This window comes from Mytilus californianus, unplaced genomic scaffold (assembly GCF_021869535.1).
Source record: "Mytilus californianus isolate M0D057914Y unplaced genomic scaffold, xbMytCali1.0.p SCAF_12, whole genome shotgun sequence".
Classification (NCBI taxonomy): Eukaryota; Metazoa; Mollusca; class Bivalvia; order Mytilida; family Mytilidae; genus Mytilus; species Mytilus californianus.
In genome coordinates this window covers 14,577,706-14,594,161 of record NW_026262604.1, presented here as the reverse complement: position 1 = coordinate 14,594,161, position 16,456 = coordinate 14,577,706, and the positions used below count along the sequence as shown (strand labels likewise).

General features: G+C 32.9%; 1 protein-coding gene across 1 annotated transcript in view; it reads right to left on the bottom strand.

Moving 5' to 3' along the window:
* Window positions 1–16,456, bottom strand: part of LOC127721428 (uncharacterized) — a 32,352-nt gene continuing 15,896 nt past the window's right edge. Inside the window, exons 3-5 of the mRNA XM_052228148.1 lie at window positions 16,109–16,292; window positions 11,877–12,020; window positions 1–9,233 (exon numbers count right to left, since the gene is read on the bottom strand). Coding sequence (XP_052084108.1) covers window positions 5,365–9,233; window positions 11,877–12,020; window positions 16,109–16,292 — 4,197 coding nt within the window. The 3' untranslated portion in view covers window positions 1–5,364. The remainder of the gene's footprint in view (window positions 9,234–11,876; window positions 12,021–16,108; window positions 16,293–16,456) is intronic.

Below are 16,456 nucleotides of genomic sequence, written 5' to 3'. Positions count from 1 at the left end.
TTATTAAAATATTCAAAAATTTTATTTAAAAAGTAAATTTGATAATAATTATTCAAAGTTATCAATATAATTAAACCAATAATTCAGAAAAAAATGATATATTTAAACAAAATTTAAAAACTACCAATCTAGTTTTACCATTAGTTATAAGATGAGCGTATACAATGGAATGGATAACAATTTTCACCAAAAAACAAATCATGGTCAATTCTATTGCTATATAATGTTCATATAAAAAAGAATTCTATAAATTTGTAAACGACAATATTATCTCCCTTTGTGCTTCCTTCAATATGCATTCTATAGTCAAATTCTATAAACAACAAAGTATTTTTATATTCAAATTAGAAGTTTATTTCTTTTTTGTATGCTTTAAACAAAATATATAATTTCTTGAAAGATTTACAATAATAGCAGTAAATTTACACTTCATCTAAAAACACCATTGACAGTGTATAAACAATAACAGATCTGAATGTACTTTAAGCTACTTGTAAGTGTTAGATTGAGATGTTCATGGTTAGCTTGTTCAATCCCACCACATGTGTAACAATTAATATAATGAATGCTGAAATTATAATAATAAACTAGCTAGCTGTTATCACAGAGATATATCTCGCCTTTTTGTAATTTTGATAATGCAAATGTTGAAATTAAAATAGCAATACTTTAACAAGTAAGTTATGCAAATATTCAAAGTAGATGAACCATGACTGAAGGTACATGGCTAAACAATTTCCATGAAAATGAGATGTGCCAATGCTAATACAACTGCATACCAAATACCATTGACTTATTATAAGTTGTCTCCTTTAAACAAACCAACACAAACATTAACTTGTAAACTATGTGAAAGTTTCAAAGTCAATGAACCATGATGAGGGGGTGGGCCTATATAATCTCCATGGAAGCGATACTTGCAAATGCCAATAAATTTGCATACCATTTAGTTCATCTTAAACTAATCTAATCACTAACTAATACATGTAAACTAAGTAAAAGTTTCAAAGTCAATAGACCATGACTGAGGGGGCGGGGCCAAATATTCTCCATGGAAATGAGATGTGCTAATGCTTATACATCTGAATACCAATTAACATTGGCCTACTACTAATGGTTCCCCTTGAACTGACCTAATCACAAACTTATACATGTAAACTAAGCAAAATTTTCAAAGTCAATAGACCATTACTAAGGGGGCAGAGCCAAATACTCTCCATGGAAATGAAATATGCCAATGCTTATACAACTGCATGCCAAATATCATTGACTTACCACTAGTGGTTCCTTATAAACTGACCTAATCACAAGCTAATACAAGTAAACTAAGCAAAAGTTTCAAAGTCAATAGACCATGACTGAGGGGGCAGGGCCACATAATCTCCATAGAAATGAGATGTGCCAATGCTAATACAATTGCATACCAAATATCATTGACTTACCACTTCGGGTTTACCAAAAACTAGACCTAATCACAAACTAACACATTGTTGCCGCCGCCACCAGAAACAGCATACCTATGTCTCGCTTTTTGACTCTGTCAAGGCGAGACAAAAACATGGATTTCATCTCAAACATTACTCTTGATTTTTAATGTTGATCATTTCTTTATTTCTCCAAGAATGCACAAGGAAGAGTTCTATTTCTATAAATATCCACATCACCTTACAGAATGGATGTGTTGTACTAAACATTTCCAAATCTGTGGCTCAAACATTGCCAAATTTGATGTTGTGTATCACTAAGGCAAAATCAGAGGATCCTGAAAGGTCTTTAAAACAAAAAGCAGAACAGAGCATTTCCAGTTCCTTGTAAGCAAAGCTTGGACACAGGATGTGCAATTCAATATCAGATTGACAATAAACAGCTGAGCCATGAGCGCATGATACGCCCGTCGCATTTTTTAAAAATAAAGTTAAATAAGTTCTCAATGTCATATCAGAAATTTGTGAAAAAACTAAAGGAAGGTTATCTTAATTGATATAAACCAATCACCAAAGTTTAATGAAAACTGCTCAAAGCACTTTAAAGGTATTGTCAAAAAACTAGAAAATCACCCCTTTTTTATGAATAAAATCCCATAACTCGGAAATGTAAAATCTAAAATTTATAAAATTTGAAAGGGAGCTTACATCAATAGATATAAACAATTCTCCAAAGTTTCCTGAAAACTGCTGAAAGCATTTTTGAGTTATTGTCCGAAAACTGGAAAATCCCCCTTTTTTTTATCAATAAAACTCCATAACTCGGAAACATAAAATCTAAAATTTATAAAAATCAAAAGGGAGCTCATGTCAATAGATATAAACAATTGACCAAAGTTTCTTGCAAATTGGTGAAAGCATTTTTGAGTTATTGTCCGAAAACTGGAAAATCCCCCCTTTTTTAATGAATAAAACTCCATAACTCAGAAACGTAAAATCTAAATTTTATAAAAAACAAAAGGGAGCTCACATCAATAGATATGAACAATTCACCAAAGTTTTATGCAAATTGGTTGAAGCGTTTTTGAGTTAATGTCCGACATGTTAACGACGGACGGACAGACCGACATACGGACAACGGTATACCATAATACGTCCCGTAAACGGGCGTATAAAAAAAGGGTATAGAATTTTTCTTAGAATAAACAGGAACAGATATCACAGCATTATTTAAAATAAAGTTGCAAAAGGAACTTCTGTTAGGAGGAAAAAATATACTTTGACATTGATATTAATTAAGTACCAAAAACATTTTCTTCTGTCTCAAATCATAATTTGATATCCTTAACAAATATTTTTACATTATACTAATGTTGCATCAACACACAAAATATCAACCTCCTTGGGCGTTTTTACAACCTATTTGTCCTGTATGAAATGTGCATTTATGTAGCAGTGTCTTAATTTGACAAACTGATTTTAAATACAAATTCACATTTCACAGGGTACAGTCTATTCAACATTTATTTTTTAACGAGTACAAGTTTTCGTGGATTGAGGTAAAATTGTGTTTTCGTTGTCATTTGATTTCATAATTTTTTTAAAAGTCATCATTCAAGCCTATAGAAAATTGTAACGGTTAATCTAGATCAACAAATACAAGATCATAACGATAGTTGGATTTTGTCATTATCTTTTTATTTTGAATTTGGCCATGATAGTTGGTATCCTACGAATAATAATGAAACCACAGAAAAAGACAAAATTCACAGAAAAAATCATTTACACTATGTGTATGTTAAAACTAAATGTGTTTAGATATATCATGATAATATCAAAACATTTAACCCTTAAAACACATGAAAATCACTCTTATTCATAGAGTATAAAAATCAAAACCTTTTACATTTAAACCACAAATACTGCACTCTTTTCACAGTATAAACAAAATTACATTATTCTACAGGAATAAAAATAACAATTATAACTTAAGTTATAATTTGAGCACGAAAAGGAAATAAACTCAAAATGGAATTAAACGTGTACAATTTAAGAGGAAACCTGGGTAAGGGCAGATAACACTTTAAATCAGAAATGCAGTGCTGTTTAAGTAAATATCATAATTGGTACCAATTTCACTGCATCATCAGATGTATATTTTGACAATAAATGCTCAAGGCCAAAATATTTAAAATCCAAAAGTAATACAAAGCCACACAAGGAATCAGACATTTGTATGAGGAAGATACATGTATATTCCTGAATTGCATGTTTGCCATCTCCTCGATGTATACTACACCATTGCCTTAATTTGCTAAAATTATAACAATTTCACTAACAAAACACAAACAGCCGGTTCAGTATACACTATACAAAAGGTGGATTACAAACAGCCGGTTCAGTATACACTATACAAAAGGTGGATTACAAACAGCCAGTTCAGTATACACTATACCATAGGTGGATTTACCACAGTCATCTCCATCTGTCCATTAAATTCAGATATCCCGTTCTTAAAATTAGATTGTGAAAAAAAAACTTTACTCATTTTTAAAGTACTATATTTGAGTAGGTTTTATGATGAAAGAAAATGAGTGGTATGTCCACTACATTTATGGACCAGCTTAGTTTGATCTACTGAGGATTCATTTTTTGGAATATTCGATTTCGTGGTTTTGCAAAAGTCTGTATACAAGCCTATAGAAAATTTGTTCTTCTTTGAACATTTAAATTTGTCACCCAGAAAATCCGTAGAAATTGGTATTCAACAAATAATAATGAATCCACAGTATTGTGCTTGAGCATTTTTTATGATAAAAAAAAATTAGTGGCATATCAAAATCTTTGTGCTAAATTCCACTATGGACAGGAGAAGATGACGAGAACCACTTGAGCGATAGTTTATGCAATACTGTTTTTCCCATTTCTACAACAATTTGAATTTTATTCTTTATATATATAAAATCTTAACAGCAAAAATATACATTTCAAAACTTCAAAAATATGTACCATCAAAACTCTCTCTAAATTCTTATTTAAACTAATAGAAAAACATTTGAACACCCTTATAATTTCTTGTACAGCATGAACCTTTTGAACATTTAGTCTTATAAACATATAAGATATTCACAAAACAAAACAATATACAAATATGTAATATCATTCAACAAAATAAAACATACAGACAACATTTTTCTCAATTCAAAAATTATTACAAATGTACAATGTATCGCATAAAATGCAAATGTTATAAAAAATTGATTCATTATTGTTTGTTTATAGAAAATAATTTTCTTAAAATTAAATTTAAACAAAAATTGTAAAAATAAAACAAAGTTCTTGTTCTTGATCTTGCACTACAGCTCAAGTTGGGTCTTTATTGGCATTTCCATCATGGCCGTCCACTCAAATATCAAATACAAAAAATAAGCTTAATTTTCCACCTCTAAATTTTGCACACTACCATCTTAAATGGGTAGAAAAGGTCCAATATCCATATAAAAAAAAAATGAAGAAAAAGCTGGTGTGCGTGCCCATATTTAAAATTTTATATCAGATGAGAATAAACAAATTGTTGTGTCATTCTATAAAAAAAACACTCAAAAAAATTATACAACAAACTTTGAACTAAGCCAAATCATACTAGGTCCTTATTTATCAAAATAATATACTAAAATTAAAATTTAAATCAAAATTAAAAATTTAATTCAGTAATTTTTTAGTCTATTTTAACAATTTGTTAATGAAATATGAATAAAAGATATGTGGGGTATATATGAAAGTTTTAACAAAAAAATCAAATGAAATATCATTCTCTTAAAAATAAATTTTTTTTAGCAGAAATTTAAAATGAATCATAATGTATGGTGTGATCTCAACATGGTACTAAACAAATTAAAAAAGAAACAAAAAAATTCAGAAACTATAAATCATCTTAACATCATGAATCAACTTCCGTAGCTGACCCTTCTGTACTTATAAGATCAGTGTTTTCAGTGTCAGAAGTTGTGTCATAACTCTGAGTTAATTGTAGATCTGTATTATATTTATCAGTATTTGTTACTGCTGAAATTCTGTCTACTTCTGCATTCAATTTGACAGCTACTGCCCCAATTTTTGTCATATGATCTATACCCTGAGTAACAGCTGAGGCCCTAACTGGGGACACTTCTAAAACACTATTTGAATTAACATTACTTTTAACAGTACTGACTACAGACTTGTCTACCTGACTTGAACTCACATTGTCTGAATTTATTGCTTGCGCCATAGCTTCTACTACAGCCTGCTGTATTTGAACATTAACATTTTCGGAATTTGTGTTCCCTGTAATTGTTCCAATGGCCTCTTTCAATTCAGCATTACTACTGGAATTCCCACTTCCTGTAATAGCATTCACTGTAGTTTGCTGTAACTGTGAGCTATTATTTGACCTCCCTACAACAGACATATTGGCAGCCACCTGCAAGTCTGTTCCAGAGCCATTTGAAGTTGATGCTTCAAACAGTGCACCATTCTGGTTCTCCGGAACAACAGATATGTCGTAAATCATTGAAGTCTCCTCACCAAGGGAGTTCTCATCTTCTGGTAAATTTATTTCATAAAACATAATCTCTACTTTCTCTTCTATGTCAGTAACATCAGTGATAATGCGGTTAGTATTCTGCGGTGGATCAGCCCCTGTTTCCTCTTCTAGACGGACAGTGTCTATTGGTAAAGTCTGAATTCTACAATTATCAATATGTTTGGCAGTTTTCACATGGCGCTTAAGTTTGGAAAGAATTGGGAATTTAATATTACAGACATCACAGGCAAACTTCAAATTTTCAGCGTTGTGTTTTTTCTTGTGTGCATTAAGTTGTGAGATGGTGGCCCAACGAGTACCACACTGATCACATTGTAAAGGTTTTTCATTGGTATGGATGCTGACATGCCTGACATATTGTTGATGAGTGGCCATATCTTTATTGCAATGTTCACATTTATAAATTTTCAACTTTTTTCCTTTCACTTCATCTTTGTGACATTGTAGCATGTGGTATTTCAGTCCATCGTAAGCTCTGAACTCTCTTGGACAGTGTTTACATTTGAAGTAGCAAGTTTTATTGTGAAGGCGTCTATGTAGTCTTAAGCTTTCAATAAGTTTAAACGTTCGCCCACAGACCTCGCACATGAATTCATGGAAGTCCCTGTGAGTCATCAGATGAGTTTTCAGGGTTGAACGCAGACGGAAACTCTTATGACACAAATGACAAACAAATGGCAATTCTCCCGTATGAATAGACCTATGTCCTTCCAAATCAGAAGCTTTTTTGAAAATCTTCCCACAAATGTTACAAATCGGCTGACCTGTGTCATTGTCCTTGACCTTGATATCCTCAAGTGGTTTGCCATGTACATGATGCTGATGCCCAGCAAGAAAGCCTTGGTTATAGAAACAAAGAGAGCATTTTTCACAAGTAAATTCCGAATCTTCTTTCACACAGCAGTGTAAATCAATGCTAGCCTCCTGATGTAAGAAAGTCCCACACATTTTGCATTGTTTCTTCATCATATTATCATGCATCTTGATATGAGTATCATAGCCTTCTTTAGTACGCATCCTCTTTGAACATAAATTGCAAGGAAAATCAGTATCATCTTCCAATGAAATCATAGGATTGTCTGGGTGATATTTCATACAATGATGAGAAAATGCAACTGCTGAGTCGAAATGTATATTACAAGACGAACATTTATATGCATCTGGTGAGACATCTTCATCAGTGTCTTCATCATCATCTTGGTCTTTTTTGTGTTTGGCTTTCTTGTGTTTTGCCAAATGAACGGGAGTTTCAAAGATTTTATTACACAATTCACATGTTGTGGATTTGTCATCGACATCAGTTGATGGCTTTTCTGTTGACATACTTTTTTCTAGCTTTTCATTCAGTTTCTGAACAAACTTAGATTTGTGCTGCAGCATGTGTTTATTGTATTCTTCCACGGTCTCAAAGACATCTTTACAGGAGCGACATTTGAAAGTTACCTTTCCGTCCTCCTTTATGCCGATCCAGTCCTCGGTCAAATGTTTGACTCCTCCTCTGGTGACTAGGGCTTTTTCATCAAAACATTCTTCTAAATGGTTGCTTAGATCTTTTGATGAAGTAAAAGTTTTGTCACACCGAGGGCAACTGTACATCTCCTTGTGAACCCAGTTCAAATGTTGAATCAGTGCAAGTTTAGATACAAATTTGACCTCACATGTATGACAGGAGTAAAGCTTCTCATGTAACCCAATGTGGTTTTCCAATGCTTGATGATTATCAAATATTCTGTCACAGGCCTGGCAAACAGGGTGCAGTTTATTAAAAGCTTCATGGGTAAAACAATGAGTTTTTAAGCTCTCATTTCCCTGCATGACACGTTTACATATTTTGCAAGTGAACTGCCGACCCCATGAAATATTTTGTACAGTATACATTTGGTAGTAATTAAACCTTCCATCCTCACATCTCCATATGTGTCCTCTCCCTGTAAAATCTGGACACCTGTTGATGGTTCTTGCTCGTTTACGTGCAAGTCCCAATGAACTTAAAGTGTTGTCATAGCTGATATCTATATCTTCATTCTGAACAACTTTAACAGCATCGTTTTCTTTTTCCTCCAATTTCTGTTTCTTTTCAACGGGAAATGTAAACTTGAAAGGAACTCTATTTGGAGTTGAATCATCACCGGAAGTCAAGTGAACGGTTCCACACCAACTTGAGTCATCACTCTGGTCAGGATCCAGATCAGATTCTTTCTTTAGTTCGGCCAGAATGTCAAAATCAAACTCTACACGAACATCCTCATCCTGATCTTCTTCTGGTGTTTCTGGGAAAGCTGGGGATATACGTTCCTGCTTGATCTGAATATCTGTGATTTCTTCCAATTTCTTTCTGTTAATTTTCAATGATTCTTCCAATATATCTTTTCTCCATGAAGGAACTCTGACCTTTCGACCACTACGCAACGTCACTGTTTTATCAGTCTTTTCACCTTCATTTTCAGTTTCGTCTGTTTCACTCTCCATTGGTACCTCAACTCTCTTAAAACTCCCTTTAGGACGGCCTCGTCCTCTCTTTCCACCAGTAGACCGTTTCTCACCCCCTGGTTCAGATGGTGGTTGAACAGGTATAAAAGAATTGACTGGTTCTGACTGGTTTGAAACCTGTTGTAGCTGGATGGGATGAAGGCTAATAGGAGTTGGAACTGGACTAGACTGGTTTTGAGCTGTTTGTGGTTTAATTGATTGAAAACTGGCTGGTGTTGGAAAAGCTGGTACTGATGTTGGACTTTGTGTAGCATTCATTTGATGTTTGGAAGGTGTTAATAATCTTGCTAAAACTGATCTGATATTCAATGTTGTTGGAGAATGAAATTCATTTTGATTGGTTTGCAACAGAAGCTCTGCTGTATTCTGATTGGCTGGAGACCGGAATCCTGTGAAGTTAGCAGAGTTCTGAATAACTGGTGGTTGGAAAACTGGAACTGCAGAAGAATTTGGAATGGTTGGTGATTGAAATTGCTGGAATGCTTGGAGACCTTGAATACTTGGTGACAGCAGACGGGCTAATACACCTTGGTTTGTAATAGGATTGTTATTTATCACTTGTTGAATGGCCTGATCCTTTGGGGTTCCTATCAGAAAGCTTTGTTCTGTCAGTGGCAGAGAGTTGACATACGATTCCAAGCTCAGCTGGTTGTCATCTTCCTGACTGTCTGTAGCTGTAGAATTACCATCAAAATCAGATTCCATCACTTCAATTTTGGGGGTCAAAAGTTTACCTGGAAAAATAATCAAAATTGTATATATTGTCAGAAGAGATATGGATCCTTACTAAATACAAGCAGTTCATAATAAATTTGCTAATCAATTTTTGTGATGTTTTTAGTATTGCGAAAATTGTGACAGGATACATATTGCAAAAATAAAAAATCTCATGTTAAATAATGATAGAATTATTTGCATGAAGCTCTTTTGAAATTGCAATAATTAACCTCCCACTTTGGTCAATTGTTAAAAAATTGCAAAAATAAATGCACAAGAGTGTAGAGGGGTGTAATTTGGGGGAGCTCATTTTCCAAATTCAGCTTTTTTGTAATTTTTCCCACTTCCCACTTTTATTTCCTTTTTTCCCGATCCCACTTGTTTTACCCCCCTATATCCCATATCCCCACATTTTTTACCCCCATATCCCAAATGCATATCATCCTCTTAACACGAGGAAACATGCTGAAAATGACATGACTGCTTTATTTGTTACACTACAGCTCAAGTGGATTCCTTCATATCAAACCGTCCACAATAGGAGTGGGTACAGAATGGGCAAAAGTCAACATGCATATGGTCAATTGTACATGTTGTATTGGACCTGCTATTTTTTTTTTTATATCACCACATAAGTTAAATCTTGAAAAAAAGAGTCAAGCTTTTGATTTAAATATTTATAAAAAAAATCTATGGTTCATTTTGAATTGGCAGAAATAGAGGAGCATGTGAAAATTACAAAATACACACAATAAAGTAAACATGTTAACAGTCAGGGGCATTACTTAAACAAGTCATTTTTTTTAGTTACTTATATAGGTAATTTTTGTTTTTTGAAAATTATAAAATTACTCAATAGAGTTATTTTGAATTTCAACAGAAGCATGGACTAAATGTAGTTTTCATGAATTTTTATATCATTTTATATCATAAAATGAAGAATTTTTTAAAAATAATGACAAAAATATTACTTAAATAAGTAATATTTTATACATCTTTGAAAGAATTAGTAATTACACTTATTTAAGGAACATATGTTTAGGTTACAAATTATAAATAACTTCAAGTCTTAATTAATTCACAAGTTCCTATCTATTTATATCTGTCTACCTTCAAGATTTTCGAGGAAAATGATATTTTAATAGTCCCAAGAGACCAATCTTTGACCCAGAAGCGTGGATATAAGTGCGTCAGAAAGGCAATTAGTGTTTCAGATGGATTAGATTTTATATTTCATGGGAAAAATAACCAGATGACTGTGAACATTTGTTAAAGCTAGTAAAATCTGTATATATGGACATCTATAAAAATAATATTTAGAAAAGTTACTTATATAAGTAATATTTAAAATAGCCTAGTTTTCAACATTACTTGTATAGGTAATTTTAAAAGTTACTTGTTTAAGTAATGCCCCTGACTGGTTAACAGCCTTGAGATAAAGGTTCATACATTTTTGTCAAGTGTTTGTTTGTGTGTCATACATACTTAATGGTTTATTTTTTTGTAGAATTTGGTCTTGATGGAAGAAATTTTATGGTTTATGCTTAAATTAATCTCAACTTTTTTTAACTTGAATACAATTTGGATTTAAACATATTGTACAGACACCAACTGACTATTGTTGAAGATATTATATAATCAATGTGATCGAATGGAAAGATTGGAAGAGTAGTTTGAATAATTTCAAATCATATTTAGGTATGGTGTAGACAAAAAAGAACATTAATATTGCACTATTTCTAACAATTGCATTAAGTGCATGTCTTTAGAAAGAAAAGCACTTTTTCAGTAGATAAAATGAGCTAAATTTGAATCAATGATAGCGTGTCCCTGAATTTGCACAACAATGTCTTTTAAATTGTAATTGCATATCTTAACCAAATAATGTTCCCTATTACATGTTTCAGCTTGTACGTTTTATCTTTAGAAACAGAAGAAATTACCAAATAAAGATTCTTCCAATAAGTTTATCAATTATCCTTGTAGGACATCTGACCAACAGATTGACTTGTGTAGGATATCGGACCAACAGACAGACTTGTGTAGGACAGAGGAACAACAGACAGACTTGTGTAGGACAGAGGAACAACAGATAGACCTGTAGGACATCAGACCAACAGATAGACTTGTGTAGGACATCGGACCAACAGATAGACTTGTGTAGGACATCGGACCAACAGATAGACTTGTGTAGGACATCGGACCAACAGATAGACTTGAAACTAAGATCTTTATAAGTCTGCAAAAAATAATTTAAAAAGGGTGTTTTGGGGGCATTTTGTAAGTTGAAACATAAGTATACTACTTTTCTGATTAAAATGACAAAAATAGCTGGCAAATTGACAAAACTTTAGACATACATACTTGAATGAACTGCTACAAAGATATAATCCAAATGTTTCACAGTTCTTTCCAAAAATAAGGAGTTGTGGTATGATTGCCAATGAGACAACTATCCACTGAAGTTCAAATGAAGTGGAAGATATAATGATAAGAAGTGAATATATTATGATAAGTGAAGATATTATGTTCACTTAAAGTTTAAGTTTCATGTTAAAGATATCATTTGGTTTTTGGTGTCTTTGGTTGCAGTGTCATTGATATATATCCAACATAGGTTTATTAGGCATAATTTTAAACATACTGTATATTCAACTGACCTGATTTACTACTTGGTAGTTTGACAGCTTTATATGGTCGTGGTGAAGAGAAGGGTGTGTAAGAAGGGGACTCCATGATCACAGAACTCGCTGGACTGAATGGTATTTGTTTGTCATCACATATATTGGAAATTTCATAATGATCTGAAATAAAAATAAAAAATTCGTAAGGGTTCCGCGGAACCCAGTGTCTCGCCTACTTTTGCTGTTAATCGCAGGCTCAACAAAAATGAGGAAAAAAATCAATAAAAATATTCCTTTAGATACTATCTTTTGATTGTAAGAAGCTTCTGTCAAAGTTTGGTATAAATCCAGGATAGTTTATGAATTTAATAAATGTTTTGTTAAAAACTTTAACTGCAGACTGTACATAATGTTAACTGGAATAAAACTAAGTCCATTTATAAGTAAAATACGGATAAACAGGTACAAAATTTCCTTCTAGATACTAGCTTTTGATCATAAACAAGCTTCTGTCCAAGTTTGGTAGAAATCCAGGATAGTTTAAGAAAGTTATTAAAATTTCAAAAACTTTAACCACAGAGTGAATGTAATGTTTCCCGGCAGAAAAACTAAGTCCATTTACAAGTTAAATACAGAAAAACAGGAATTTTATTTTTACAAAAATTTTTTCTGGATACTATCTTATGATCATAAACAAACTTCTGTTTATGTTTGGTAGAAATCCAGGATAGTTGAAGAAAGTTATTAAAATTTCAAAAACTTTAAACCACAGAGTGAATATTTGTGGACGCTGCCGCTGACGACGACAGCGACGCCGACAGAATGTAGGATCGCTATGTCTCGCTTTTTTGACTAAAGTCGAAGGCTCGACAATAAATGTGTATAATGTTAATACCTATTTATAAAAGCATTGAATTCCCTGTTTCAAAGTCACAAGGACTATGGGTAATTTCATTGTTTGTACCCCAAAATGAAATAAAGGTCAAGTCATTGTTTGAATTTAATTCCTATATTGAGAACGTCATTGGCCAATCACAACATTTTGGTGTACATTTTTAAACATATTATAAAACATAAAATATTAGCCAAATGCATTAGATTTTAAGATGGTGAACTGTTATAAAACTAAGGTTGCAACTCCCTCAGCAAAGGAAAATTCAGATTGTTTTGGTAATTCTGTTGTTTGGGGCATTTTTGGGGTTTAAAACCGTTTTATTTTTACATCTAAAATAAATGGGGAATTTGTCCCCATGGACACAGATGATGCCCCCGCTTGCATACAATGTTATAAAGGACATAACTCAAGAACAGTAAAAGTGACGCTACCCAAATTTGTACTTGATCTGAGTTTTCTGGTAATAAGCATTATGTATAAGTTTCATAACATTTGGTTGAGGCAAACTTAAGTAAGAGAACGGAAACAATAAAATCAGCAATTTTTCCATTTGTAAAGGGGCATTACTCTACAGCAGTAGACGTGGCGCCACCGAAATTCAAACTCAATCTGTGCTTTGTGGTAATAAGCATTGTGTGTAAGTTTCATAACATTTGGTTGAGGCAAACTAAAGTTAGAGAACAGAAAAGAAAAATTCAGTAATTTTTCTATTTGTGGGGCATAACTCTAGAACGGTTAGTGACTCCACCAAAATTCAAACTCAATCTGTGTTTTGTGGTAATAACCATTGTGTATATGTTTCACAACATTTGGTTGAGGCAAACTTAAGAGAATGGAAACGAAAAATTTAGCATTTTTTCCAATTTTAAAGGGGCATAACTATAGAACAGTTAGAGTGACGCCACCAAAATTCAAACTTGATCTGTGTTTTTTGGTAATAAGCATTGTGTATAAGTTTCATAACATTTAGTTGAGCCAAACTAAAGTTAGAGAACTGAAAAATTTTCCATTGGTAAAGGGGCATAGCTCTAGAACGGTAAAAGTGACGCCACCAATATTCAAACTTGATCTGTGTTTTGTGGTAATAAGCATTGTGTATTTAAGTTTCATAACATTTGGTTGAGGCAAACTAAAGTAAGAGAACGGAAACAAAAAATTTAGCAATTTTTCCAATTTTAAAGGGGCATAACTATAGAACGGTTAAAGTGACGCCACCAAAATTCAAACTTGATCTGTGTTTTGTGGTAATAAGCATTGTGTATAAGTTTCATAACATTTGATTGAGCCAAACTAAAGTTAGAGAACTGAAAAACTTTCCATTGGTAAAGGGGCATAGCTATAGAACGGTAAAAGTGACGCCACCAATATTCAAACTTCATCTGTGTTTTGTGGTAATAAGCATTGTGTATAAGTTTCATAACATCTGGTTGAGGCAAACTAAAGTTGGAGAACTGAAACAAAAAATTCAGCAATTTTTCCATTTGTAAAGGGGCATAACTCTAGAACAGTAAAAGTGATGCCACCAAAATTCAAACTTGATCTGTGTCTTGTGGTAATAAGTATTGTGTACAAGTTTAATAACATTTGGTTGAGGAAAACTAAAGTTAAAGAACGGAAACCAATTTTGGGACGTACTGACGGACTTATGTACGTACAGATGGACAAGGGTAAAACTTAATGCCCTATCCGCCACGGCGGGGGCATAAAAAAATAGTCCAATGTGGACCTGCTGAAGCTTATTTCAGAAAAATACAAATCATATCCTTCAGGTTCTACAGACATAACAGGTTAAATTTGCAGTCATATCACATCTTCTTATTCACCCAGATTCAAAGGGAATTCCTTAAACACCAGCAGGAGTGATTTTTTTGTTCTGTATTACATTGTTATTTTGTCACATGACTAACCCACGAAGGTCAGAGCTTTATAATAATGATGATGCAAATATAAAAACTGGTTTCCATCACCATTGAGAATGGCAAAAGTAAACTTTTGTTTTAGCAGCAATAGAACTCTTGATGTCTTAATTGTTTTGTATTGTTACTGTCCTGAATCTTTTTTTATTCATAAGGCCAAAAAAAAATATATGTCTGTTTAAGGTTACATACTTTAAAAAAATAGGGTAGGTAGGTCGGTATTTCCATTTTATTTTTTGACATGATTTTGAGTCATGCGGTTTCGTCTTGTCGTTGTCCGAGTTGATCATGGGCCGATTTTACCCGTTATTTTAATGATTGGATTATTTCCCTTGGTTATTGGTTGGAAAAAAATGGCGGCAAAGTGTTTATTTCATCGCAAATTTCCTTAAAACAACTGTCATATTCACGATTGTGAACATTGGGATGTATCAGGCAATTGGTTTATATTATTGGCAACACTAACTTTGCTTTTGACACGAGTTCAGTTTATTTTTCACTTTATGATGGAAATAAAATGACTTCGGGTCGGCGCTCATAAGTAGGGTCGGTCGGGTAACCGTAAACAGACATATATTTTTTTTTTGCCTTATAAATAGCCCTTCAATCAAACAAAAAACATACTTTGGACTACGCACAATTAACATTTATATTTATCGTTCACAAATAACTATACCAAAGGTTTGGGACTTGTAGAAATTCAAAATGTGAAGGTTTAAGATCAAAGTACTGACATTCAGTAAAGTTCTTGTATTATGAAAACAAAGAAAGTTTAAGTACTGTAAATTCAGAAATAGTTGCTAGGTTCTTATTTTTGCGAAAAATGTGACTAGGTGACACCCACAAAAATAAGAGCTCGCATTCTGATATCTGATACATATATCTGTATGCAGATTTTCCTGAAACCGCAATAATAAATCTTGAATTTTTGTCCTTTTTTACAAAAAAAGCAATAATAAATGCCTGCAAAAATTTCGGAATTTACAGTAAATGTTTTTTGTTAGTTGTTTCCTCATAAATCAGGTGTTGGTTTTCTCTTTAGAATTGTTTCACATTTTGTCATACCACAAAATAGTGTCAATGGACACTTAATCAGTGGCAGATACAGGGGTAGATGGGTGTATACCCTCTCCATCATAAAAAAAAATTCATTTTGGGGGAAAAAATCTTCAAAACATTTCTGGCAGTATATATTAAGGGTTATTCCATTTAAATGTATGTAGGAGGGTAGGAAGGGACTTTCAAAATATCCCTACAACCAAGAACAATTTTTTAGATAATTTTGCATAATGGTAATAATAGACGCATACTGAAAAAAGACCCATGACCAACATTCAATAATTAAACTTCCTTTCCTACCCTCCCAAATACGTTTTAATGGAATAGCCGTTTTCTGTAACTACATGTACGTCCCCCTTTCAAAAATCCTTGATTGGCCCCTGTTAATATAAGCAGACCTTCAAGGAATTGCTGGAACATCTGCGATATGTTTGGGTTGTCTGGATGATCTTCCTTGCTTATATGAAGTTTGTGGTTAAGGAAATTGACACCAAGCTGTGATCCTACACAAGTGGTTGTCTTCTGTGTCAAATTAACTGTCATAAACATCATTTCATCTCCATCTATGGCAAGCTTCTTACACTGAAACATAGAAATTTACTGTCATGAACATTATTTCATCTCCATCTATGGCAAGCTTCTTACACTGAAACATAGAAATTAACTGTCATGAACATTATTTCATCTCCATCTATGGCAAGCTTCTTACACTGAAACATAGAAATTAACTGTCATGAACATTATTT